At 36.3% G+C, this 27,558-nt stretch overlaps 1 protein-coding gene across 3 annotated transcripts in view; it reads right to left on the bottom strand.

Annotated features, from left to right (window-relative positions):
* Positions 1-27,558, bottom strand: part of CCDC91 (coiled-coil domain containing 91) — a 120,682-nt gene that overhangs the window by 6,971 nt on the left and 86,153 nt on the right. For 2 of the 3 annotated variants that reach the window (XR_005564277.1, XM_027715904.2), the window contains exon 12: positions 19,324-19,437. Coding sequence is in view for 2 of the 3 variants with exons in the window: in XM_027715904.2 (XP_027571705.1) it covers positions 19,324-19,437 (114 nt within the window). In the remaining variant the exon portion in view is untranslated. Of the gene's footprint in view, positions 1-12,321; positions 12,361-19,323; positions 19,438-27,558 lie in introns of those variants that run through there. The other variant, XM_039383287.1, reaches the window with a different exon arrangement.

The following is a 27,558-nucleotide window of genomic DNA, read 5'->3' as shown; positions in this document are numbered from 1 at the left end:
TACTTCAAATGCTCATCTGAGGATTAAATGCACTTCTGCTCACTACTCTGGTTCTGTGATATTAACAGGAGTAAAAAAGGCCAAAGATGTTGAGGAAAAAAAAAGCTCTTAATTTTACTTTTATTACTGGTACTTTCATAGCTGATCTCACATATGTAGACTGTAAAACAAATAAAAAATAATCATACCACTATAATTTAGTGAAGCAGAGCAGTTTCCCTAAGATCATAAAATAAGAAATAAGTTTTTTAGTCCTGATGATTTCTTAGGAAATACGCTAAGAAGTACATCAAGAAAACATTTTAGCAGTGATATATATGTTTATATTTGCCATATAAGGGGGAGGGTCAGTGGCAGAAGACTTAAAATCCTCAAAAGTATCCTTGTCACTCGAAGAAAATCATGCAGACAGGAAATTTCAAATGCAAAATGAATGTTTTGGGGAATTGAAAACACACAGAAAATGGGTAAAGAGAATGGGTTCTGAAGATGGAGTTAAGCAGGTCCAGGTTAGTGAGGCTAATATAAAGGCCTTCCATTTTCTTTTCCATTTACTGTTTACAAATAGCTACTTGTTGGCTGTTGAATAGGTCATTCTTTGAAGCTGAATATTGATTAGCCACAGGTTATTATTTAAAGACGTTGTCCTGGCATACTTCCATTTTTTTCAAAAGACTCAGTAGTATAAGCAAATCTACATATTTCCTGTCCCCTATCTAAGGAATGTTAGTAGAAAGAGGACATTTTAATATTGAGGGTAAAAGCAGTTGAAACTTTGTTGCAATATTTGTTAAATTTTGTCTCAGTTTATTTAGTCTTAATTTCTCTCTATATTTTTATTATTGATAAATATACAAAAGCTTTGTCTACTTGCTGTTTGCAAACTAACTGTAATTTCTATTTCTCATTTTATATGGTTTTGTATTAGATGAATTTACTAACTAAAAACCTTTTTTTAAAAAAGTAAATATAAATTGAAGAATGATAACAAACATACCTCAGATTATGATTTTTTAATAATGTCAAAAAACATCTTTGCAGAAAATGAATATAAGTCTAAACTAACAATAAAGTGAACTTACATTCTTCTACGAAAAGACTCCAGAATAATATTTCCTTTTATTCTATAGTTTATACTTAGCACTGTGTGATCAACACTTAGATGGATGTGTCCATGGAGAAGAGAACATTAGACAAAAAGCATTGATGATGACAGACTGTTTTCCTAAGTATTAATGTACTTAATTATTAAGGACTAGAGGAACAAATTCAAGTCTCTTTGAAATCAGCGGGATCTGGAATATGTGTTAGTTAAGTATAAGGAAGAAACTATTCTGATGCTTGATTTGTTCACACACATAAGTAATTTACTAAAAAATTCTGTCAGTGGCATTCTTTGCTCTGTGCAGGGAATCATTCCACAGAGTCAATAAGATGTTGAATATATCCTATGTTGCTCGTGGAGCAATTAATCCAGATGTGACACAACTGCTTGTTTAGAGCCAACCATTGACGTTGCAACTGAATTTGCCTTTAGGTATTTCTGTTTAGCCTAAATACATGCATATTGTAACAATATGCAATTTTTAAAAATAATTTTAGCATCAGTTAGCATTATAAAATATAGTTATGGTCCTTCTAAACAATGGTCTGAACTTCAGTGCTAAGTGAATAAATGACTGCAATTAAATGACTGTGGCATTTTCTAAACATTTTTAGAGAGAATTTTTTTTTTTTTTGAAAAATCATGGCTTTTCTTGTATTATTAAAACCTTAACTTTTGTAGACTCCTCCTGCCCCAATTCATGGTGTGAAGCAAACCTTGAAATGGACTGTTGTAACTTAGGATTCTTTGCATGTACTGTACCAGATATTGGCCAAAAAACCCCTGTGTTCAGCAGAACATTACAGTGTAATTACACACTTGTAAATGTCTTCTCACACCTTGATTGGTAGATGTCCCTCTTAGAGGAAAATCCAAAGACAAGGGGTTTGTTTGATACAATTTTTATGATATATAGATAGGTTTTGTTGTTTCCTCCCCCTAATTAACCCACACTAGTGAGTGATCCTGACATGATCCTGAAATGTTCTGTAGTTGCAGAAGTTCAGCTACATGATTATATTTTCTAGTAAAAGTATGGGCCTAGAACTCTTTCCCAATGCACTAATGTGAACTTCTCCCCACAGAGTCAACAGAAGGCTTTAAAAAAATTCCCTAGTACATTAAGTAGACCATATAAAAAATTATTACCTTGAGGAACCTGCAAATCTGAGAGTTGGATGAGGAAACAATGAACTGCTTCCTCTCATTTCTGTAATGGATGAGAAGGAAAACAGATCCATATGGTACATATGCGTAGCAGAGCTTATTTTAGAGTTAATCCCAGGACAGGACATTTTTGTCTGTCCACCTGTGAATTTCTACTATTGATAACACTTACTAAGTATATAAAAACAAGGTTCTTCATGGCTGTAATTTATACAGTATCTGCTACACATTAGAAAGTCATCAGTGTTCAGGACAACCTCCAGGAAAGAGTGATGTTTCATAAATTATATTGCCATGTGAAAATGTTTTTTTCTCTTTAAATAAATAATGCTGCAACTTCTAAACCTTAAGGATTTTATGCTCTGAACTTGATCATTAAAATAATACCATATGTTGGACACATCTTTAAAACATATTTCCCTAGTTTCTGAAGGTGGTGGGAAAACACCCTGTCAACCCACTCAGAATCTCCAGTCTCCCAGCTGGACACATGAGTGTAAGAAAATACTAACTTTCCCTCATATAAATAAGAGAAGGAAATTTGCTTTCAATCAAGGAAATTAGATTGAGTGCATGAAGGACTAAAAATGGTTGCAGCACCTGCTCAGACTACTGGAGAAGGTGAAAAATAGGCACTTTTTAAGCCCACAAAAATAATAATGGAAATGTTTATGTGCATTAACACATGAGCAATGTTGGGAGTGACCTACCTGCTTAACAGATTATGAACATGGGGTTCCTTGACCAAATTATTTATAGACTATCACCACACACTAAAAATGTGGAGTTACCGTAATTGCTACTATATTGGTCTAGCAATCTGATTGTCCTGGTTTTAGGACACAGATTTCAAGATTCTTGATAAACATGCAGAAATACAAGAGAACAGCATCCCTAAAACTGCTGAATGACAAATGGTGAGTGTTTGGCCCTGGCAAGTGTCTGCACAGCTTCAGAGACACACTAGATTACAGCCTCCACAAGGCAGGCACGAGCAGGAGACTAATCACAATGTGGCCAAATTCATCCATGTCTCCTCTGACATGGAAGAAAGAACTAGAAAAATAGCACCTAAATAAAGGATTTGTAAGTGCTTTCTATCCAGGCTTGTCAGACCCTCTGTGCTCATGGAGCATGGAAATTCTCAAGAGTTTTCTGTTAATCTTCAACTCTTTTAAGTACCCAAGTCAGTCTTGGGCACCCTCACATGTTGTTTTAATATGGCTACAAATGACTTGGCAGAGATTACACAGGGCCTCTGTGGAGCATCATAACCACAAATTACCATCTCTCCAGGAAAATGCCTGAAGACTATCAGACTATGCTTCCTGAAAACCCTGAGTGTAGGGCTGGGTGATAGATTTGGTAGCAAAGATTTCCTTAATTTGTAAGCATGCATACATGTTCCAAACTAATCCAGGGTAACCATGCTTTGTTAAAAGCAACAGCAATCTTCCTACATGCAAAGATTACTATTGTTATCAAACCAAATAAAAAAATTTTATCTGATGGGCTCATGTTGAGTCATGCCCACGGAATTGCCTTACAGTACCAAGATGATATCTACAGAACTGGATTAATTAAGCTTAACTGAAAAGTCAACAGCAAATGCAGGCATTAATAAGAACAATTTTTTTTTATTACTGAGAGAATGTATTTTGCATTCTTGGGGGATAAGTACATAAAAGAGAAGTAATTATTGCATCAAAAGCATTTGCAGTGTATACAAACTGAAAAAACCTACTCTAATAATGAGCATGACTGTGAAACCACAGGGTAAACCTTTCCACAGTTGTATAACTGCTATTCCATTGCCATGAGTGCTTTCTGATCCTGCATTAAAAGGAGGTTCACCAGGAGCACAACTTCCTTGCCTCTAAGAAGTACAACAGATGGTTAATAACACACATCACAGAGAATAAATCCTTTAGGCTGGGAGCTGCACAACCAATGTTATAAAGAAAGTTGAAACTACAGACAACATAATGAGTCAGACTATATTGAGTCTACTTAGACATCAAGGAGATTGGAGTTGTATCATGACTATTTGAAGGTTCCTGTGAAACTGTGACACTATATGTCACTGGTTGTCTCTAAAGGAAAGTGTCCCCTAATAACATACTGTAGTTTGGTACACACTGAAGTAGCATGAGAAAAATCTTACCTCTTGGTTTTGAGCATCACTTGATTTAACAGCCAGATTTTCATTTTAATGAAACTTTAATTTTTAAGATGTGACAGGATGAAACAGTATATTCTTGAAGGCATAGGCAAAGATGATATCACATGAAACACAGGTATCTTTCTAAAATTACCATTGTAGATTAAAGTTGATGGATTCACACAAAGAAATTAAACAAAGAAAATCAGCCTGCAGTGAATCCGTGATAAAATTAGCATTAAGTCAGTGGCAAGCATATACATGAATTAGGATAAGTAATTAAGCATTAAGGTTCAGGGAACACAAAACTAATTTTCTGCCATTCAGACAGAAACTTTTGAGACCACACTTAGTATTGGACTTCTTCAATATTGAGAAGACTGAATCTTTTGATAATGATTTTTATGCACAGTCACATTTTACTGGAAAACTCAGTTGGAAATCTGAACCCAAACTAGTGCAACAAAATTCAGGACAGCTGCTAGAGAAGCACTTCACAGAGCTGCAGCTGCAACAATGTTATCAAAGACAAGACCTCCTTGTTCCAAAACAGACCCAGATTGAGTACCCACAGCTCTCAGCAGGTCATCACTTACAGCACCACAAGCAGAAGATTCTCAAGGAGGAAGACAAATTACCAGCAAAACATAATAATCTGCAGGCTTTATGCTCCACACAAGTCCAAATCCCTTTTGCAAGCATCAGCCAGTGGAGACTTCTCAACAGCACAGTTATAGTGTATTACCCAAAGCACTTCGGTTACTAGACTGGCTATTCTGCTGCTTTTCCAGAGGCAGATCTGTATTAAGGCTTTGGAGTGAAATAATAACATGAAGGACATACAACCACAGATAGATGAGCAGTTTTTTAACTCAGCAATACCTCATTTTACATTAAAAAAAAAAAAGGACAAGAAACTGTTGCTAAGCAGGGTGGAGTAGGGGGAAAGGGCAAGGGAGGGAAAAATACACTTGACCACAATAATAATAATGATATGAGTCAGTAGCCTGCAGCCAAAGCAGAGAAATAACATATATACATATTAACTATAAGTCATTGAAGCATCTTGCTAAATTTCTAACACATGGATAAAGACTTGAATAAAAAAAGTAAACAGGAAACCACATCGTTTTGCTTCATCTCTATAATCTTACTATTGCTGTAGGTAAGAAAATTTACTTTACATGTTTTTCAAGCATCACAGACAACTTGATTAAGTCTCAAATTTTGATCCCACTGGGTTTGCTGTGGGAATCCAATTGCAGGAAATAATCATAGGAAAGATTCATCAAAACACATATGGTAAGGCCAACTTTCCCACTTACTTTTTCAAATCAAAGTACATCAGAAGGCTAAAAACAGCAAAAGACATACCTGACAAATGGAACAAAGAAGCTGCAAGACTTGGGATAAAAATAGCTTGAAAATTTCTGCATATAACAGGCAATGAAAAATCTCCGATAACTCCCCAACAAAAAAAGTAAGCAGATAAAACTACTGAGGCTCAAATATCTCCACATAAAAGAACTTGGGTGTAAATGAGAAGCAGTAAAAATGCCCAAAACCAAACAAACACTGAACCCTGAATATTCCTCAGCTGTAGCAAAACCCACTCAGAATAATGCATCCTTATGCACAAAGGTATCTCCTCATTTTATTTGTGCATTGAACAAAGTAAAAAAATAATTTCCCCTCAAAACCATACAGCCAATAGAATCTGCTAAGGAAAGGGACTTCCTGGTGGCTCTGCAATTACTCTGAGCTAATCTATCCTGGTACATGGACAGAGAAATTCTACAGACCATCTTATTAAGATGAGAGTGATTTTTGGATCTTCACAACACAAATCCAGAGACCACAAAACTGCCCCTGCGTGTCACAGAAACACAAAGGAGAAAAGGGCCTTCTGTGTTCTGTCCCTGTCTCTTTGGGGCTCAATTCCAACGTAATTGAAATGGTATCACAGAAATCTAGGGATGGCCGAGACCGTGACCCATCTTCTGATCTTTGCAGTGGGAACTCACAATAAAGTCAATCAGAGTGGAACAATTGCCTGTTCTCTTTTGCAGTCTGACAGTCTTGCAGGTGGATGCCAAAATGCCTTTGCTGAGCACGTCCGTAATTAACTTTCTAAGACTCTTTGGGATTCCCTTGGTGCCAAGAGAATGGTACAGCAGGGACTTGGAAAAAGCCAAGAAGTTGACCTATGACTAAGAAAATAAAATTGCAGATGATATTCTTAGCTTTAATTAATCCAAGTTGATCATACTGAACTGATTAAACTTTCCATCTAGTACAAAGAAATGTGGACTATACTAACTTAAAGAGCAAATTTGTAACTGCTGTTGTGTTAGCAAAATTCCTAGTTACATATATTCCAAAATTCTAAATTAAGAAATGACAGTGAAATACAAATCTGGTTACAAGAATATAGATGAATTTGAAGGACAAAGACAGCAAATGAATAAAGTTTTTATTTTAATAGGAATGACAAAACTTCACAAAGTCCTCATCCTCAAAAGATTCACTTATTCAGTCTACTAGAATATTAAATGTTTAACCTTCAAAATTCAGCTGACCTGTCTAATTTTCTCATTAGGATGGCAAAATAAGGGTATTCATGTTCATTTACACACATGGATGCATAGATTTTTCTGGGTTTTGTTGTTGTTGGGTTTTTTTTGTTAAATTACCTACTCTGAGTTTATCTAAAGGATTCTTGAAAATGCCTCTGGATAAGAGTCACGAGTTGCATTGCAAAAATGAGTAATTCCACAAAACTAATTAAGAACTTTGAATTTGTTTCCTCAACTTAATATCAAAATCTATTTTGAGAAAGTTGTACGGAACACAAACCACCAAATCTCCAAACAAATGATCTGGTTACAATTCTCACATTTTCAGAAGTACAGTATAAAATTCTAACACTGAAGGAAGAATCAGGAACAATATAGGAGAGCCTCACTTACAGGGGACCAGAGGTGTGTAAGGATGCCTCGCTTCCTCCTGTCACACAGCCTTCTAATGGACAACAGAGAAATATAGAAGCCTCTTCTCCTTTCTTATCAAATACTTGCAGAATAGAGGGACCCTAGATGACATTTTCCATTTCCCCTGGACCTCAGGTGTTGCTTAATCACGTAATGATGTGAAAACCCACAGCACTATCCACAGACAGATACGTCTGGGTGACACTGTACAGTGTACACTGCAAATCTTTATTCCTGTGAACAGCCTATACCCACAGAGCAAGTTGTATAATTATGTGATTGCAGACCAAATCCAAAGTTACTCTTGCAGTAATTGTAATGATACACATTGGATTAAAAACACAATACATCCGAATCACAAGAGTAGCTTTGAAATAGGGTAGTATCCACTCATCTTGCTGCGGAACATTATAATTCATCCTGTTATTTTTTCCCTTTTTGGCTTTGATAGCACAATATTTTCTCAGTAATAACACCACTTGATTTCAGTTTCAACTGGAATCTCGCCTGACTAAAGAGTACAGGCATAATCTCAGTCTTTGTAGATTTATACACTGAGGTACAAAAGGATATATAAAACAGTTTTAACTTAAGTAAAGAATTTCAGACTCTGGCAGTTTTACTCTAAAGTAATTGCAAAAAACATACAATAGGTTATGTATGTAGTTTCAAGTAAATCGCTTTCATCAGCATAAGTGATCACTCAAAGAGTTTGAAAATTATAATTTTGGTTATTTAACAATTTCCTTTGGATTTCAATGAACCTAAGTGGCAGAGAATTGTATTCTTTTCCCCTTTCCATTTTTTAAAGACAGAGTACTATAATTTCAAGGAAATTAAATATTCCCTTAAATGCATCATGTTTCACTATTGAAAAGCTGCAGAAAAGTGCCATAATACTCCCTAAAGAAAAATGTCTAATAGGATCGATCAATTGAAATACTATATCCCTCCATCAGGAACTCTCATTTAATTTTAATATTTAGAAACAATAGTTTCAAACCTTATAGAGACTTAAAAGTTCAGGAAAAAAATGCCAGGTTCACTTCCACATCCCATGCAGTACTGCTTCAGTATTCCTTATCCACAGAGGAGAAAAGGAGAGCCAGGTGCACCAACTCATCTTACACTACAACTTCCCATAAATCCCTTGCTTAATCCTTTGGATTTATACTGCTCTTTGAATTGGGTAAAGGAGTAGTGTGAAAATGCTCCTAAAGCCTCAATGTAAATGTTTCTTTAATCCTATTAAAGCCACAAAACAGGCCCAGCTGAAGGTGCAGGAAACTGAGCTGCGGAACTCTCAGTGACCCCATCACTACTGTCTCTCTTGGCACTGACCTGTTGGTCACAAGTTCATCCTGGGCATGGCACAGATGTTCTGACATCAGGAGGATTCAGGACAGCAACACAGGGACCCCTACATCACATGCTGGATGCAGGTGTGTTTTGTAGTAACATGAGGGGTTGCATTGGTAACCTAAACCTGAATTCTTCAAATAGCTGATACAGAAATGGAAGACAGGATTAAATGTTTTTAAATTCAACTTTGTTGCATGTCACAGAACTTTATGTTCACCAAACATGACACTGAATTCAGCCAAAAATGGTACAGCTTCATTGCTTTTTTTTAAAGTCAGAAGAAGGGGAAAAAGTTGAAAGAAAAATACTCAAGGTGACACCACACTTTAAAAACTGGGAAACTGGTCTGTTAAAATGTGTTGGTGGTAACATTTAGGGTTTGGACTCTCATTAATGTGGCCCAAAGGAAAATATAAACACTCTTTCTGAAATTAAATCTTGAGTTTGCCCACCGCAGTCTTGTTTTCAGCTTCAGCTGCTGGCACGTCAGCCTGCAATTGAGGCCTTGCATCAAATGCCAAGCCAAACATTCAGGAACAAGAATGGTAATGACACCCTATTTTGTTCTAAGGCATATTAAAATATAACAAGTATTAAAAAAAAAAAATTAAAAATCACTCATTTGAGATTAATAACTTAAAAGAAACTGATTTTCATAACCTCTCCCACTTGCACTTGTCTTCAAATAATAAACCTTCAGAGGAAAGCTGAAAGTCTGAAATCAGGCACACTTGCAAAACAATGACACATATCAAAATTCTCATAATAACTGGCTTACACTGATGGGCATAAGCTTTACCTCCAAAAGTTCACAACTACATTCTCTGGTGTTGATCCATGATTTTGCAAGTGACTTAACACAAATGGATCAATACATGAAAGTTACTAATCTGTAACACAAATCTTGCCAGTGGGATCCTTCCTATTCACAATTGTAAGATACACTAATATCAGAACTCTGTCACTGGAACATTTTCTATCAGTCTCTGTTTAAGTTATCTCTCTTATTCCCACCTTCTTTTCCTAAATACGCTGCATTCAAGGTGGGAGTTTTTTCCCTCTCTCTCTCTCTCCTGAGTCTCTGGCAGTATTCCTCTGTAATCTCACCTCATAGATGGATTGAGAGTATCAGATGAAATGGAAGATACAGCCTCTGTCCCAGGTAAGGAATTGGACCTCTTGCCCAAGAAGGGAATGGTCAATCCTGTCCATCATAACCCCATCATAATCCTGTCCATCATTACCTGTGGGGTAATGAGACCTATGTCTCATTACATAGGTACTATCCCCTATACAGGAAAAATTGCAGTCTGGATCTACAGGGGATGTATGGAGCATCTCATATAATCACTGCTCTAAAATACACTTATCCCTGATGAAAACCAGGGTTGCAAATTAATCTGACTCTGAGAGTAGATTGTGAATCAAACCAGAGATTAACAATAGTTTTCCTGTCACAGGAGAAATGGAAGCTACCAATTCAGCAAGGAGACAAAGGAAAGAGTGTTCCAGGAATTGTAATAGAACTTGTTCCACTACTAACAGTGTTAACTTGAAGAATATGAGATATAACATAGTCTAGTCTGCCTACCCAAGAAACCAAATTCCAAGCTTTATCATTAGAAGCAGCTCCTTAATATGAATAACAAAAGTGTGACAAAGTAGGCATCAATTCATGGCCTAACCTACACCACTGTGCAGAAACCCTCCACCTTTATTTGCAGAGTTCATGCATTTCTTTAATCAAAAGGTGGTGAGACACTGGGGCAGGTCGTCCAGAGAAGTTGTGGATGCTCCATCCCTGGAAGAGCTCAAGGCCAGGTTGGACGGTGCCCTGAGTCATCTAATGAAAGGTGTCTCTGCCCACAATGGGGAGGGGTTGGGACTACAGGATCTTCAAGGTCCCTTCCAACCCAAACCACTCCGTGGTTCTATGATTTTGGTCTGAAAGCAGGTGCTATGTGTTTGTTGTGCCTTCCCTGGAGTACGTCATTAGAAAGAACGCAGAGTGCTGGATCCTTATTCCTGTTCTAAGCAATAGCTGGAAGCAGTTGGCAGCAAACACTTTTTAACCATGCAAGCACATCAGTACTCAACATGGATCACACCAGCACTCCTCCTGGAACCAAAAAGTCAACCGTGTATTTTGAAAACCTGAATATATAATAAAAAATTAACAGTCTAGTTATGAAGTTAGTGTAGTACTGGGAACAGTTCTTTTCTGTTCAATCTGAGACATTAGTAGCTGTTTTAGAAGCCTTTCAAAGTACATTCACTTCACATTCACATGCAGTACATTTCTGAAAGAGAGGTAAGGAGGTTTCTTCTTTTATTTCCATCATCATGCCAGTCAGTTGTACAAATATATACTTTATTAGAAATAGTGAATAATTGTGCGAATTTACTTATAAGAAAATAAATACTGGATGTGCCCAGTTAAAAACTTTAGGCATACTTTATATAAATAAAGTAGAAGAATTGGTTTATGATCTACATGTAATTATCACTTCAAGGATCTGAGCTCTTGGATTTAAAGCTACATCAGGAGTCAGATTTCAAGGGAATAATTGGTTGAGTTTCAATGGTTACTGGCAGTAGCAGCAGATGTATCAAAAAAGTAACTATCATGCACCTATAGAAGCACAGAGAGGAAAGCAAAGGTGCAGTCAACAACAGAAGGTCAGGGAATTCTCAGCTAAACAGAGATACCTATATCACAAAAGTCTAGAAAGCAACCAATTTAATAATTCCAGGAAAGACAAAATATAGATAATCAATAGTTGAACTCTATGTCAGCTCTTAGCTGGACAGGAAGACAAAATGCTATGAAAAAATTGCTTAATATGCAACACACCACAATTACAACAATGAGCGTGAAGACTTGTGTGTGGGTGAGATTTTTCTAGAAAGATGTCACCTTTGTAAATAGAAAATTACAAATCAATAGCAAGAAAAAAACATGGAATTTTATCTGTCTCACAAGAGGGTCCAATAAACCTTTTTTATTTTCTATTAAACTGATGTTTGAAGGTGTTTTCTGGTCATAACATTGTTTTCAAGTTCCTTTTTACAGTCATAGCCAGTTTCAGCCTCCAGACAGACATCTTATTTCTCTTCTACTGTACTGATCTTCCCTATTAATTTGATCTAGTTCTTCATACAAAAAGGGTTATAAATTACAAGGTCCTTATTAAGACTGTATGATCTATATGCTAAGTGTTTATGCCAGTATTGTAAAAAAATAAAGTTTTCTTTCAACTGCAGCACTAAGATATGTAAAGGGAGAATTTTAGTCTGATTTTTTTAAAGACAAACTTCATTGACCATTTTCTGTGATGATTTTGATGGATGAATAACAGACCAACTACCACATATCTTCTCATATGTTCATGAGTGAATTACAGACAGTTTCTCAGACAATCTGAACAACCCAAAGGAATTTCCTGCCTTTCTTTAACAAGGTGGATAAATCTAATTAAACTTGAACTTCATGCACTCTTTACCTTAAATAACTGAATATAAGACACTAGTTTTCATCACAAAATCTTCTCTTAGAATATTAAAAAATGAAGAACCTGCAAAGAAAAGACTTCACATATTAGGAAAAAAACCTACACAGATAACAAGGGTTAGCAGCAATTGAAACATAGATCACCTTCCACAATCTATATTGGTAAAGGTGCTTTTGAGATAGATGTTATGGGCTTTGTAGATCATCTACAAAATCAAAGGTAAACAAAGAAAGTTCTAAAACTGCATTCATGATAAATCAAATCTGGATGACTATATTTAGTTATGAAATGTAATACGTGGCACTTAAAAAAAAATGAACTGGGATTTTGTACCATAACCAAACCAAAAAGACAGTGTATCAGTTAGAAACCTACTCCAAAGGGAAATTAAAGGTCTAGTTGTTTGGCTTCAGACAAAATAAACATACAAAATACACAAATACACTCCATAAATCCAGTAGACTATTAAAAATAACCCTGATAAACAAGGATAGCCATGGGGAAAATTAGCAGTGTTAATCTGATTTACTTGTAGGGATTTTCTGCTGTCTTGATCACTTTGATCAATTGATTGCTATTTTTCTTCCCTTAAAAAGCATTGTTTCTACAATATATCTGTGCACAGAATGAAATGCACAATTTCCTCCCCAAATGGTAAATACCTATTTCTTTCCAGAATAATCCCACTGAAACTGGGAAAATGTATGCCTTGGTCTTACCCAAGAAGAGCTGACCTTATACAAAGGTGTTTTATCAGGATAAACTAGTATTTTCCAAATATTCCAATTCTGGTTCCACAGAGGGAGGAACCTCCCACACATCCTGTTGGCTGGACAAAGCTGCACAGAAAGCACCTGGTCAGAGAAGCAGGAAATGGGCCTGGAATTGTAGTTTCCAAAAATACCTGTATTATTATCAAACTAAGGGAGTGATTTCTCTATGCAGACTCAGAAGAGAAAAACTTGGCTTTTTCTTCATTTTACTGTAAGACAGACACAGCTTATACCAGCTTGCCAGTGACCCTTAAATATAAATACTGTTGTTGAAATAGTCCTTAGTTTCCACAATATCAGAAAAGAAATGATCTATTACATACTGAACCCCAAAAACATGACTCTTTAGCTTTTGCAACTCTGAAGTGTGCACTTACATTTTGGTAAACATTAGTCAGAGAAATGCAATGTTTAGTTATGTTTTCTTCTAAAGGTTATGAGGCACAGCTGCACAAACCATATGGGAACACACAGTAGTACAGTGAGTTTCATTGTAATGGTGACATCGTTGCTCCCAGTTTCTGTCCCTTAAATCAGGATGGGAGTGCATTTATGACAAGTGTCTGACTTTCAGGGAAATAGGGGCTGCAAAAACAAGTCTGTCATTCAGATGTTTACTCAAGTCCTCACTTGTGAGCTTTCCCTGGTAGGTCAAAATACGCCCTTTAAAGCCAATGAAAGCTGTTTACAATGAGCAGATAAAACGTGACTGCTTAATATACTTAGTTTTGCTGTCAGAAAACAAGCAGTACGTTTTCCTGAGGGAAGATGAATGCCAATGTAAATAGGAAAAATTAAAATTTTCTTGCTGGCTGGCTCTGTTGGTTCAGAAACTACAACTATAAGAAATGTTTAATCTAAGTATTTATCTCATGGAGTGAATCTTTGTAGTTTAGAAAATTTCTTTAAATAACCTATTCAGCACAACATTTATTTGGTAGGAAACTCTCTCTCGTGACTTACTTTGTTCTATGAATGCCACCTTCAAGAATTAATTTTCTTCTCTGCACAGCAAATTAAATTAAAAATTAAAAAGTAGATAAATAGTAGGCACAATAACATTAGACCACTACATTTTTGTCTGCTATAAATATTCAAACTATAACATATTGAATGACTATTTTTTTAAGCATTGAATTGCAATGAATAGGTTGTAAATTACTAAACTATGAGATTTATAAACAACTTCCAACATGTAGCATAGAAAATAAAACACTGAAATTGGACAACAGAATACTTTTGTAGACCTCCATGCCACAAAGCTTCCTAATTTGTGTGATTTTAAGAATTGACAGTGCTTAGTTTTTTAAAAAAAAAGCAAATAACATCTGCAGATTATGTACAAGAACTCTGAACACTGTTTAAGTATGAAAAAAAAATATGAAGCAGAGTAAAGAATTTCCTGATCTTTCTAACAGCAAATAATTGGAAACAGATCTTAGTTTGAAGTACAGTAGTGACCAATTAATTACTTTGATCATTAGAATTTTAATAACACACCTGGATATATAAAATTCAGGTAGGACTCTTTAGGTGACTGTGATATACACACATATACTTTTTTAAATCAGTATTACACAGCTTTCAATATTTTCAGACTTTCTGAATTATTGAAAAACTGTTTTTATTAAATTGGGGCTTTTTTTTGCATTCTATCTGTAAATAATATAAAAAAAATCATCCCTGCCAGTCATATAAAATAGAGGAAACTTCTCTTGTTCTTCCACTCACATATTTGGAATGCTTTTAACATACCTCTGAAATTTCAGTCAACCTTGTAATCACATCACACACAGAAGCAAATAACAATCATGAAAGTTCCTCAGAACTGCTCACAAACTGCACTTTAGGACAAAGCTATGTTTATATTCACTTTATTCAGGACCAGCAAACTAAAGGAAAGTGTGTTCGGCGAATGGGCCAAGGCCCCACGTGAAGTCCACACGAACTGGAGCAGGGATAGGCCCAGCCTTTCTTTATCCTCCTAAAAGAGCAGCATGTAACCATCAATCAGGTCTTTAAGCAAAAATATTCCAAGAGCACTACAGTTGTACAGGGAACTGCTATATCTATGTCTCACAGTCCAGGGATCAAGGTTTTGGAGCTCTCATCCCAGGCTATAGTTTACAGGACATTAGGCTCTACTTCTTGCCCTGATCCCCAGGCAATAAATACAGGTGTGAGTCTATACACACACATACATGTAAGAGCCTACACACAGACATGTGCATGTATGCCACCACGTCAGCATGATGTTTTAACAAAACAAAACTATCAACCCTTGAAAAAACCCAGAGCTGTTCCACCTAATAAGAGGGAACACCTTCACAAACATTCAGTATAAAACCAAACACTAGAATTTTTAAACAAGCTGGTAAATGCTCCCCAGCATTTACTACCACAGGTATGGGGAGCCTCAAGGGCTGGACTATGGGACTTAGTACATCTTGGGCCACTTAATGTGCTGGGGCTTGTCACAGCACTGGATGTTTCCAGAGCAGTCAGATATCAGGGACCATAATGCAGGGCCAGAGGGGACAGGACTGTGAACATCAGGCAACAAAAGACGATAGTGACAAATGACTTCAGTGAATCTTGAGCTTACATCAAAATGAACGGATTCTCAAGGACAATAGTTTTCTTACTCTTATCTCACTCTAACCAGACTGTAAGATTTTGCTTCTCTCTCCATCCATGTCTCAGATACAGGTGGCACACATATATGCACTGGATACAAAACAAGAATAACATTTATTTCTCTGACAGAAGTGGAAGCAGTGGCTTGCCATTTAGTCATCCTTCAGTGCCCACCTCCTTTTTACCTGTGTGCTTCACTTCACCTCTGTCCCCTCACTTCCCACCCCACCAGCAGCAAGGTAAAGCATTGTTTTGCCTTCCTGACACTTATGTGCAAACACAGGCATAGCAACTCTACATGGTGAAATATACCTTCAGGCAATTAATAAAGATAAATTTCTGGACATAATGTGGATGTATCTTTTCTGGAGAAAGCAAGTGTGGCTAATAGTTGTAGCAGGTGTATTCAAATTTGACTTAGAACAATTCTTCAGCGTGTTATGAATATTTATATAAACCTCTACAAGTCTGATAGGTATAGAAGATGTCTTTGAACAGATAGAACAGTCTTACTCTAGTTCAGTTTCTATGCTTCATAAAGGTGGCTGTTACAAAATAATCATGAAATAATAATGAAATTCCTGACTGTAATTTCCTTCACGTCTTAGATACCCAGATTCTTAAGATGTTACCTGTGGCAACATAAAAATACCATTTTTCTAGTATCAAATTCTTCATATAATATAGAATGGAGAAAACAAACTAAAGACTGTGGTATATAACTTAAATTGTTGCCAATACAGTGCTGTATATCCGTAAAAACTTGGGATTATACTTGAAGTATGAAATGGTACAATGACAATGCATGGCTCATCTTTCATTTATTGTTTAAAAACACCTCTTTCTATCCCAGTTTACTGGGGTTTTTTAACTTGCAGTGTTCTTTATTTGAAGGTGAAAACAAGTGCCAGCTAATTCTCTGCCAGCTTAAGTGACTTTTTTCATTTCAATACAGAGGAAGGTAGGTTTGTCCTTGCCATCATTTTAGCACGATGATATTCCTGTTTTTTGTTAAGTAACTTTCTACTAATTCAAATAATTCCCTGCATTTGTCCATTCTTTTCACTAAGTGGCTGTTAAGCTCTATATACATCACTGATATGCTGGTTTCATGGTTGGTAGGTCTCAACACTTTTGGAAATGCAACAGGAATTTTCTACGGTTTACTTTCAATCTATACGTTGTGTTGACACAAATGATTTCTACAAATAGTTATCAGATCAATCTGTTTTTAAAAAGACTTGTTCACAATCCTTTCCAACTCAAAGCAAAGATTAATATTATTTATTTACTATTATTTACAATATCATGTTGGACTACATTTATAATGCACTGCAGATCTTGTGGCATTGCCAGATCCAACTTCTATAAACTGTTATGGAAATTCTTCCAAGAGTCCAAGCACAAATACAGCTGTAAATACTCATTAATATTTTAAAATATTTGCAGCAAAACTCTAACTGCCAAAACCACAATTGTATTTCTTAAACTGATATCACAACTATTTTATAATAGTATTTGTGTGTTAATTTTTTTATTAATTATATAACACTTACTAAAAAAAAGCTTTAATAAATAAATTGCTAAGCAATTACAAGCTACTTTGAAAATTGATATATTGATGAAATGTAATTTGTACTATTAGAAAACAAGGTGGATAAGAATCAGTTTATGGCCCCTTTTCTGAAGCACTTAATCACTGTTAACCAGGTACAAACATTGGTGTGCCCATGTCCTGTGGTTTGAAAGATTCTACAAACTGATTTTCAAAACAACAATGAAAAGTACAGAGGGTATGTTACCTTTGCAAGTTTATAACTGGGATGACCCCATCACTCAAAGGACAACAAAGGTCACAGAATCCCGGAGAAGAAAACAAGGCATTTACCCTGAGTTCTTTCTAGGAATTCCTTCCATAGGCTGCTACATTTTAGCATAGTCCATAAACTATATTTGTTACTCTTACAGGTACATGGGCTTTGACCAAGGTCCATTTCCTCTGCCTGTTATGTAATCATATAAAAGCTATTATGCCGAATGATTTGAAGTTAAATACATCTTTCACTCCCAAATACAGGTAGTCTTTCTAAATACTATGCCAGAAAAATCCAGATGATTTTTTTTTTTAAATGAATGGATATGTGTCAATTGATCAATATGAGAAAAAAAACTGACTGAAACACTTTGGTATACAAGAACTCTAGGGAATTAATGGAACTTATGCTCCTTCAGGATAAACCAAAGAGGATTTCGTTTTTTTGAAGATGATATTTTCATTGTTTCAACGCTTTGCGAAAACTTCACGAGGGCAAGACAGGTAAACAGCAGCCAGGCAATGACATAATGGCAATGAGCTCCAACTCTGTGCATTCTGGTAAAATTCCATTCCTAGCAAAAGTGGAAATCCAAGAGATTAAGGACAGATGAACTGCTATTGAAGTATCTGCAGGAAATGACTGTCAATTCAACATGGTGTGATCTGTCAGCAGTGAGGAGCCTGCAGTAGATGGCCTGGATGGTCTGCTCAAGAGGTCCTATTGACCAATTTATTTATGACACAAGTTATTTTAATAGTAGACCTACTTTCACCTTCCTCACAGCTTATCCTTTGTCAATAGCTGACGTCAGCTATGCTCAAACATCCTTATGGATCATGTTTTGCACTGGGTTCTGTTTAAATGTCTTTGCAAATAAAACAAATCCTGCTAAAAGGAAATGTCTCCACACAGAATTACGGAAAGCACTCACCCACTAGTAGCAGAGTGAAACTTCTGAGGGTAAACCCTATTTACCATAATACTACTCAACCCATAAAATCAGGGAATACAGAGGCAGTGGCCAAATGCATTATTTCTACTTCCTTCTCAGGACAACATTACCAATTAAATTCAAGTAGAGTGATTTTATTTATTGAGAATACTGAAACTGTACCTCGGGCTGCTACTGCTGTATGAAAAAGGTTTTTAAAAATTACTTTTTGTTTATGTTTTTATAGAGAGCTTCAAAGGGGAGAAATGTATTATATTTTTCTCCTCCAACTGAACACAAAACAAAGTTCAAGTTACATTTTACTGTTTATACACAAGCATTAAACTACCACTATATAGCACTAACAGAACAATTGAAAATAACTTTCAGAATACACTGACTGTAAATCATTCTCAACAGAATACCAGTACATTTTCAGGCTGCATATACCCTTACAATGTGGGTTGAGAGGAAAAGTTAATGACTTCTTTGTGCATGCAAACTGCACAATAAATCATCTGTTAACATAAAAGAGCATCTATTAGTTATACTGAAATGTTTTCAATGAACTGAACTCAGATCACAATTTGAATCTGACAGACTGTATTTATGCCCCCGTCTTTCTGTTACTGTAAAAAGAAATGCTGTAAATTTTAACAAAAATTATAATTTCTGCTTTTTGACTTGAATGAATTTAAAGGTCTATAAATATATATATGAAAAGAAATATATCATAATAACAAATTGTTTGGAAAAAATGAGTGAAAGATCTGAAAATCTAACTCCTGATTCTGTTTTCTTGTGCATTTTAAGACTTTACCAATTTCTCACTGCATGAAGTGAAACCCATTAGCCACTGGTAACTCACCCTTTTCTGTTCTTTAATATATTCCATCAGTTCCTTTCTTGTCCTTTTCACTGCTTCTTCAATTGCCTTTTCACTTCGTTTCTGCTCCTCCATTAATGCTTCCTTGACAATTTCCTTTTTAAAAGAAAAACATTTAACTGTAAATGTAACAAGTCTTTCACAAATGTAATAAGGGTCATCTCTTTTCTTCCTACTAAAATTATTATCACCTCCACTCTCCTTCTTCAATAATAGTCATCCTAAATATACACAGAATCTTTAAAAAAAAAATTACAAATTCAGTATTTTAAATAGCGAAGGGCAAAATAAATGAGGAAAAAAGAGAGAAATAATAATTTTAAAAGTGTATTAATAGATGCATAACGTTCCCTGAGAGCAGAAAAAAATAAAGCAGTACAGGTATTACTTTCCAACAGAAGCAGGGATGGCAGGGATGTACTAGCTGCTGTTACTAGACCAGACTATTTCAGCTGGAAGAGACCTACAAGATCATCTGGTCCAACTGTTTGAGCCCTTCGGGGCTGACCAGGGATTTTCTAAATGCCTCTGACACACTGACAGGCCTGGGGCATTGACCACCTCTCTGGGAGCCTGTTCCAGTGTCTGACCACCCTCTCACAAAGAAATGCTTCATAATGTTCAGCCTGAACATCCCCTGATGCAGCTTTGAAACATTCCCACAACACCAAAGTTTGTTTCAAAACTATAACCAGAAAGTTTGTGTCCAAGCTTTGGGAATTGCCAGGGACATTCTGTACACAGCAGTAAAAAAAACAACAGAGGATACCCACCCAGCCCTGCCTCTAAATTAGCATTACTCTACATCAAAAGCATTACAGTAGAGAAAACCAGGAGCCACTTCTTAAAACATCTCTATCACCTGCAGCACAACTTATCTGGTTATCAACTCAGAAAACAAATTCCTCCTCTAAAGTCACTGCCCCAAAACTTAAGTCCCAGGTTCCCAAAGCCACTCATGAAATAAGTAACAACATTATTGAGCCAAAGGGTTCTGCTTCCAAGATTCAGGATAACAAAGTGACAAACTGAGATTCCTATAAATCCTGAAAACCTAACATTCTCAGAAACTATAAACATCCAGTAAAAATAGTAACACATAGTATTAAATGATTTGTCAGGGAGATTCTTGAGACAGGGAGATGGAGAGTGTCTCAGAAATCAGGCAGTGGCCTTGGCAATTCCTATGCTTTTGTCCTAGATATTCAAAATTGGAAGTAGCAGAAGCACAAGAGGTGCACCTGCAGAATTAAGGAGGAAATGATGGAAAACCCCCAATGGTTAAAAAAAGGGTCACAACAGGACTTCTAGTGTATTTATTCACACACATTTAATTTTTTTTAAATCAAAATTTGCAGAAAATGAGAGGTAAATATACATGGATTCCTTATTACTCTTCACTGATTAGACATAACACTGTTACCCATAGGTTTGTTTATAGGTTTGCTTGACTGCAGAGTAATATAGACATTTTATGACACATATTTACAACTTTGATTTGTGGGAGAGAGGAAGGTTGGCTGGAGAACAGGTGGAATTCTAAGGTTTTGGAAGTAGAAGATATTTAGGAAGTTACATAATTCATCTGTACATTTAAGATCAGAATTTTACAATATGCTATTCGTGTACAAGATGAATATCACCACTGAATTGTATAAAACTCCATTTCTAAAAGAAGTCTCTTCAGTAGAAGCCTTTCAACTGAAAAAGAAAGTTCTTTTTCTTACCTTTGGCTGTTTGTTCCTTTTCAGCCAAAATGGAATAGTTTCTGCAAAACTCCACTTTGGCTATTTTTATAACAGAAATTGTCTAAAATGCCAAATTTAAAATATGAAACTATGTAGTCCCCACTGTTCTGGAATCCAGCACATATGAAAACCATAGTTGTGAAAGGTGATTATAATTTTTTTCTATTTTAATTCAGTTTACCAAATAAAAATCCTGAGAAAAAGGTTTCTTTCACTACAGAACTCTGGCAAGACTAACAAAAAAAGTGCAGAAAGTTACATTTTACACAAATATGCTGTTCTTGTAATTATATTCTCATGCCAGTTTTATTTGTCAAAATGTCCCAAAATACTGTCTTGTATTAGAACGTAAAAAAATCCCATCATGTATCCCATTAAAGTCTTCAATGCACACTAAAGAACTGATAAGGTGCTGCATCTTAATATATAGATAATTTTACATTAATAAAATACTTACAATCAATTAAAGTATCCTCAATATGATAAAAAAGGTATCCTTAATATGATACTTGAAACACTATATTATCCAAATAGATATTTGGACTATAAAATCCAAATAAAAATACAACTAAATTCTACAAGTCTATTAACAAAATGCAAGAAATCAGAAACCACCAGCAATACCTTTACAGAAGACTAGTCTAATACAGCAAGAAAAAAATAAAACTTGAAAGAATTCTTTTCCATTTCCAATGACAAGTTCCTAAAATTAAGACCAGTATTAAAACTCTGAAAAACACACAGCTATGGGTAACAGTGAAAGCAAAGTTGTATAACATCTTGTGGAGGCAATGAGTAAGGCATACCAGAATTATGTTAATTTTTACTCTTTGTTATCATTATTTATTTCTAGAGTAAGAAGTCGATAAAAATGTTATTTTCTAATATAATATATCTTTACTTGTTTTATCATTAATAAAACATTACTGATTACTTCTGTAGTGTTAAATAAAGAAGTTGCCTTAACTTTTTACTTTCTTTTTTTTTTCCTTTGGCAAATTCAGAATACTTAGAAAATCTTATAGTAGGGTTTTATAATAAGGAGATCTAAAGGTTCTCCTAGCTTACCAAGAAATTCCAAAGAACTGAAGATTTAAGAATTCAGACAAGTCCCTCATTGTTTTTCAGTGCCTCACTCTACAGCATAAATATTAGATTTTTCTATATATTCCCATCATCCAGCAGTTCAGAAAAGTTTGAATAATCCATCATACTCGAAAAGTCACGGTGCTCAGGTGACTCAGATGCTCCAGAGACTGGAATTGGGAAGCATCATTCCTATTTTCAAAGAGGGCAGAAAGGAAGACTTGGGGAACTACAGACCAGTGAGCCTCACCTCTGTTCCTGGGAAGGTCATGGAACAGATCCTCATGGAAGCAATGCTAAGGCACCTGGAAGACAAGGAGGGGATCTAAGACAGCCAGCACAGCTTCACTAAGGGCAGGTTGTGCCTCACCAGTCTGGTGGCCTTCTATGATGGAGCAACTGCACTGGTCAACAAGGGAAGACTAACTGATGTCATCTAACCAGACTTCTGTAAGGTCTTTGACATGGTCCTACATGACATCCTTATCTCCAAACTGGAAAGACATGGATTTGAAGGGTGGATAAGGAATTGGCTGGAAGTCCAAGTACAAGGTACTACACCTGGGCCAGGCTCAGCACAGACTGGGAGAAATCCTGCCGAAGGCTCTGGACAGGCTGGGGGTGCTGGTGACAGCGGCTGGACGTGAGCCCAGGTGTGCCCAGGGGGGCAAGAGGCCAATGGCACCTGGCTTGGATCAGCAATAGTGTGGCAGCAGGACCAGGGCAGGGATTGTCCCCCTGTGCTGGGCACTGGTGAGGCCACACCTCAAATCCTGTGTCCAGTTCTGGGCCCCTCACTGATGGAATGACATTGAGGGGCTGAAATGTGTCCAGAGAAGGGAACGGAGCTGGGGAAGGGTCTGGAGAAAAAGTCCTGGGAGCAGCAGCTGAAGGAGCTGGTGGGGCTCAGCCTGAAGAAAGGGAGGCTCAGTGAGGACCTTCTCGCTCTCTACAACTCCCTGATGGGGAGGGTCGGTCTCTTCTCCCAGGTAACAAGACACAGGACAAGAGGAAACAACCTCAAGTTGCACCAGGGGAGGTTTAGATTGGATATTGGGAAAAATTACCAGAAGAGTTGTCAAGCATTGGCACAGACTGCCCAAGCAAGTTGTGGAGTCACCATCCCTAGAGGTATTTAAAAGATGTGTAGATGTGGCACGTAGGGTCATGGTTTAGTGGTGGACTTGGCATGTGGTGGATCTTAAGAGATCATGGTTTAGTGGTGGATCTTAAGGGTTTTTTCTGTAGGGAGAGGTATAATTTTGGAAGAATTTGTGACGGAAAGCTAGAATTCGATTTTGTTTAGGAAGACTGTAAAATGCCTTCTCAAATGGGTTAGATTTTTTTTTTCCTTCCTTCTGCATTTCAGGGAGAGCTATGAGCAAGCCATCTCCCTGGTATGCAGAGTGGTAAAATATTTGCAGACACGTACAAGGTCTCCTTGGGCCAGAGATGGTGGGGGAGGAGAGAGAGAAGATACAAAAAGCCTTGGAGAAGTCGGGGCCTTGCCTTTTTCCCCTGGGGCCTGGTGTGCAGGGCAGCATTGTTAAAAAGTGGTCCTTCCCTCTGAAATAAACCTTTTTATTATTCCTTCCACTGCCTTGGCATTCTTGGGAAGAATACCTGCATATGTTATACCTTACATTTCCAACCTAAATGACTCGATGATTCATCTACCACATTCCAGTTAACCAAAATAAATACTGATATATCTTCCAAATATATAAACATTTCACTGTTTCAGATACTGATTACCTATATTTACCATCTGAAAATCATCCCAGCAGTTACTGTCAACAGACAGATCATGCAGCCATCAGACTGGACACCCTCATAGGACTGCAGAAAAAGACTTGTCCTTTAGTGGGCTTCATCCCAACACTTGTATTTCCCAGCCTGCTGGCAATTCTCCACAACACTTTTTTTTTTGGTGATTAAACTTCACCAACCATACTCTAGGATGAATCATGTGGATCTATTTCTCTGTGATTTGAATGTCTGTTTCTCATCTAAATGTTACCCTGCTTGCTAAATTCAGGAGAAATTAAACAGTACCATAAAATATACAGCCTTCTTCCAGGATATGTCTTAAAAAAACAGGTACTAGAACACCTGACAACACTACTGAACTGACTGACTCGGTTTGGACTGTCCCTTACTCGCAGTTCAAAATGGGCAAACATTGACTCCTGTGCAACAATGACAGACCCCTCAAGATTATCAAAAGACAACTTTGCTTTGATATCAACAAACTGGAAAGAAAACTCCTTTATCCCTTTCATCCAGTTTTCAGAAGGCTTCAAAGCACAACCATCATACAACACCCAGTTTCCTAGTCAGCTCATTTAGGTACCTCTGACCTTAATCAGTGATATTAGTTTTTCCTTCTGTGAAAAGAACCCTCACTCCTTCTTCTATATAATATTTCACAAAGTACTCTTCTCTAAGTACTCAAAGTCACTGTCTTTGCTCTATTTCTGTCATTAAATATCAACTATATAAAGGTATTTAAACTTGGATGCTACCTATTACTACTGTTCAACAGTCTTCACTGCATGTACACCTGTCAGCATGTGCTTACTTTTACTTCAACTCTTTCTTTGTTGTTTCCTATTATGCTATATTTACCTTTAGATTTTATCCTAAAAGATTTCAGTTGCAAAGGTAAAAATTGGCCCTTACTTCATCTTTAACTAAAGAGGGTACAGCATTATTTGAGGCTGTTAGTGAGAGTCCAGGAAATGGGAAAACCTCATTTCCCATAAGAAGGTGGGGAAGAGCACTCCACAAGCTGCACTTGAAGTGCAACTGAGGTGCAATTCTTTCACCCCCCACACCCTGGTTTTTGTTTAGTATTTGATCAGAGGTTGGAGTACTAAATTATAGTCACAAAGTTAGCTGCTTTACATGACTGTATATATGTGCTTGTCATGACACCAGTTAGAAGATTAGAATACCTAATAAAAAATAAAATACTCAAGTATTTTTTCAAGTACTCAATTGATAAATCATATTCAACCATATATTAGGAATGACAACCACACAGTCACAATATATAAATCTGCAGGAAGACAGAAAGAAAAAAACACTGTACTGTATATACCACAGAACTCCAGTCATTATTTAAAAATAAAGCAAGCCATATGTTGGTTTGCAATTTATAGGAAAATTCTTTTGTTTCCACACAAGGATCAGGTGGCAGTACTAAATTTTATCTAGGAAATGCAGCCACAGACTGCAATGTTTGTGGTTTTTCAGAAAATAGTAACCCTCAAATTATAACGTCTGTGGTTATAACTACTACAATCTACTTCTGAAGTCAGACATGGTTAAAGTCTGCATGCAGTGAACTGTGCCTTTTCCAGACTTCGCAAGCATATTAAAAAATAAACTCATCTAATGGCAGGGACCTCTTTCCACTCAGTGCTCCTAAGTTGTGCCATTCCTCAGACGCTCAAGATTACACAACATTTTCGTTTAAAGTGTCTCCATAAACACTGGCCACACTAATGTTTCTGCAAGAAGGCGGAAAAACCAAGAAGAAAGTGAAACTGGAAATAATGGTTGGCTATCCTCTCAAGAGAAATGCAAGCAAACACTCCCACTGAAAGGTGAACAATATGTAAAGGCAGTAGAAATTGGAGATGTCCTTTGAAGAGCAAGTTCTTCTCCAGCACATCATTTGATTATCGACTGACTATTTGGGCAGGAATCAAGATATAGAGAAAAAACTCAACAACTTCTTGTATGAATCCACTAGATATCGGACATGAAGAGCAATGTTACAATAGTCCAAGCCTGTTGCTGAAAAAATACCTTTTCTTCTTCCAAAGATTAACACTCTCCCACCCCATCAAAATACTACAAAGTCTAAAAAAGTTGTTCCTGGAATTACATTACAAAATATGTAATTTTTCTGGGTATTTCAGAAACAGAATAAATGGAGTATTTCAATCTGACTCCTCCATCAGCTTCTACAACTCTTGTAAAAGATGGAACAAATAACAAATGGACAAAGAGACACTGATAAACTATTTTGTATTCACTTAACTGGCAATGTCCTCAAAGCTCTGTATATCATAGATGCAAAGAGAAGGAAAGGAAATTAATACTGTATGTCACATGGAAATCCTCCCAAGTCAAAAAGCATCACAGAAGAAGGGCAAGCAATGCCAATATCATGAATATTTTATGGGTAAAAGTTGGTTTTCTGGTAACAAATACTATAAATATAGTGACTAATGATGAGAAAGAGACTACAAACCCTGAAGCAGAGACAAAAAGCAGTTTATAGCCTATTTAACAATGAAAGAGTGATGGAGTAAAGGGATGGAAAGTTATAACTATAATTATGGCAGTATTTTGAAAGGAAAACCTATAGTTAGGATAGAAAAAAAAGATGCATTAATAAAAATATAGGAAAAGTGGGAGCTTGGATGAAAACTGTACCTATGTTTTTAGATATGATATGTCATCTCCTACACATTTGATGCTTAAATACCCAGCACCCAGTAAACAGTTATATTTACAATTAGATCTGAAACAAAACTACTGTGTACAACAAACAAAAAAAATTAAGACAAATAAGTAGATACGCAATATGAAATTAATTCACAGATTTCAAAATCAGGAAAGGTGCATGAACTTGCAAGCCATGTTCTCTATTTTTTTAAGATAATGAGTCTGTGGGGGCAATAAACAAAATTCCATAGTTTTGACACCTAAAAAATGATATGACAAGGAATCTATCTGCAAAAGTAGTTCTATTGGAAAATAAAAAGTCAAGACAAATGTATAGTCCCCATCTATTTTATTTTTTCCCTTATACTATCCATCAAAATATTCCATATATACTACTGATTTGATGCAGGAAAAAAAGAGAAGTGTTTTTTACACATTATAGGGCTAAGAAAGGGCCATTCCGCAGCTAATAAATCTGACTGAAAGCTGGGGTGGGAAATAACTTTGTAGAAAAGCTTTTTTACTTATTAGTTCTCAACCTTTCTCAATGAGGGAAAATATTTAGACAAATAATAATTTTCAAGAAAAATTTGACAGTTAATTTTAGCACTAGCAGAAAAGAAACAAACCCCGGTTCTTTAGGTATAACAATGGCTTTGTGTTTTCACTTAGATATCTTTTATTCCCTTACATATGACTGGGTGTGGAAACCCTTGAAACCTTCAATACAATTGATTCAGGCTTGCCAAAACTATCAAGAGAAGCACTCCCTCAAGCAGATGAGCATAAGAACCAAAAAGGTTTTAGTAATGTAGCAGGTAAGGAGCCATTCATCCTCTAAGATTAAGCACCAGGTGTTCTAGATGTTTTGCTTTTACCTTCTAAGCAATGGCATATACTGGTATTCATAAATTCATAAAAA

Source organism: Pipra filicauda, unplaced genomic scaffold (assembly GCF_003945595.2).
Source record: "Pipra filicauda isolate LSUMZ 115617 unplaced genomic scaffold, ASM394559v2 scaffold300_size901280_pilon, whole genome shotgun sequence".
Lineage (NCBI taxonomy): Eukaryota > Metazoa > Chordata > Aves > Passeriformes > Pipridae > Pipra > Pipra filicauda.
Note: the sequence above shows the minus strand (reverse complement) of the source record. Positions and strands in the feature narration are given on the sequence as shown.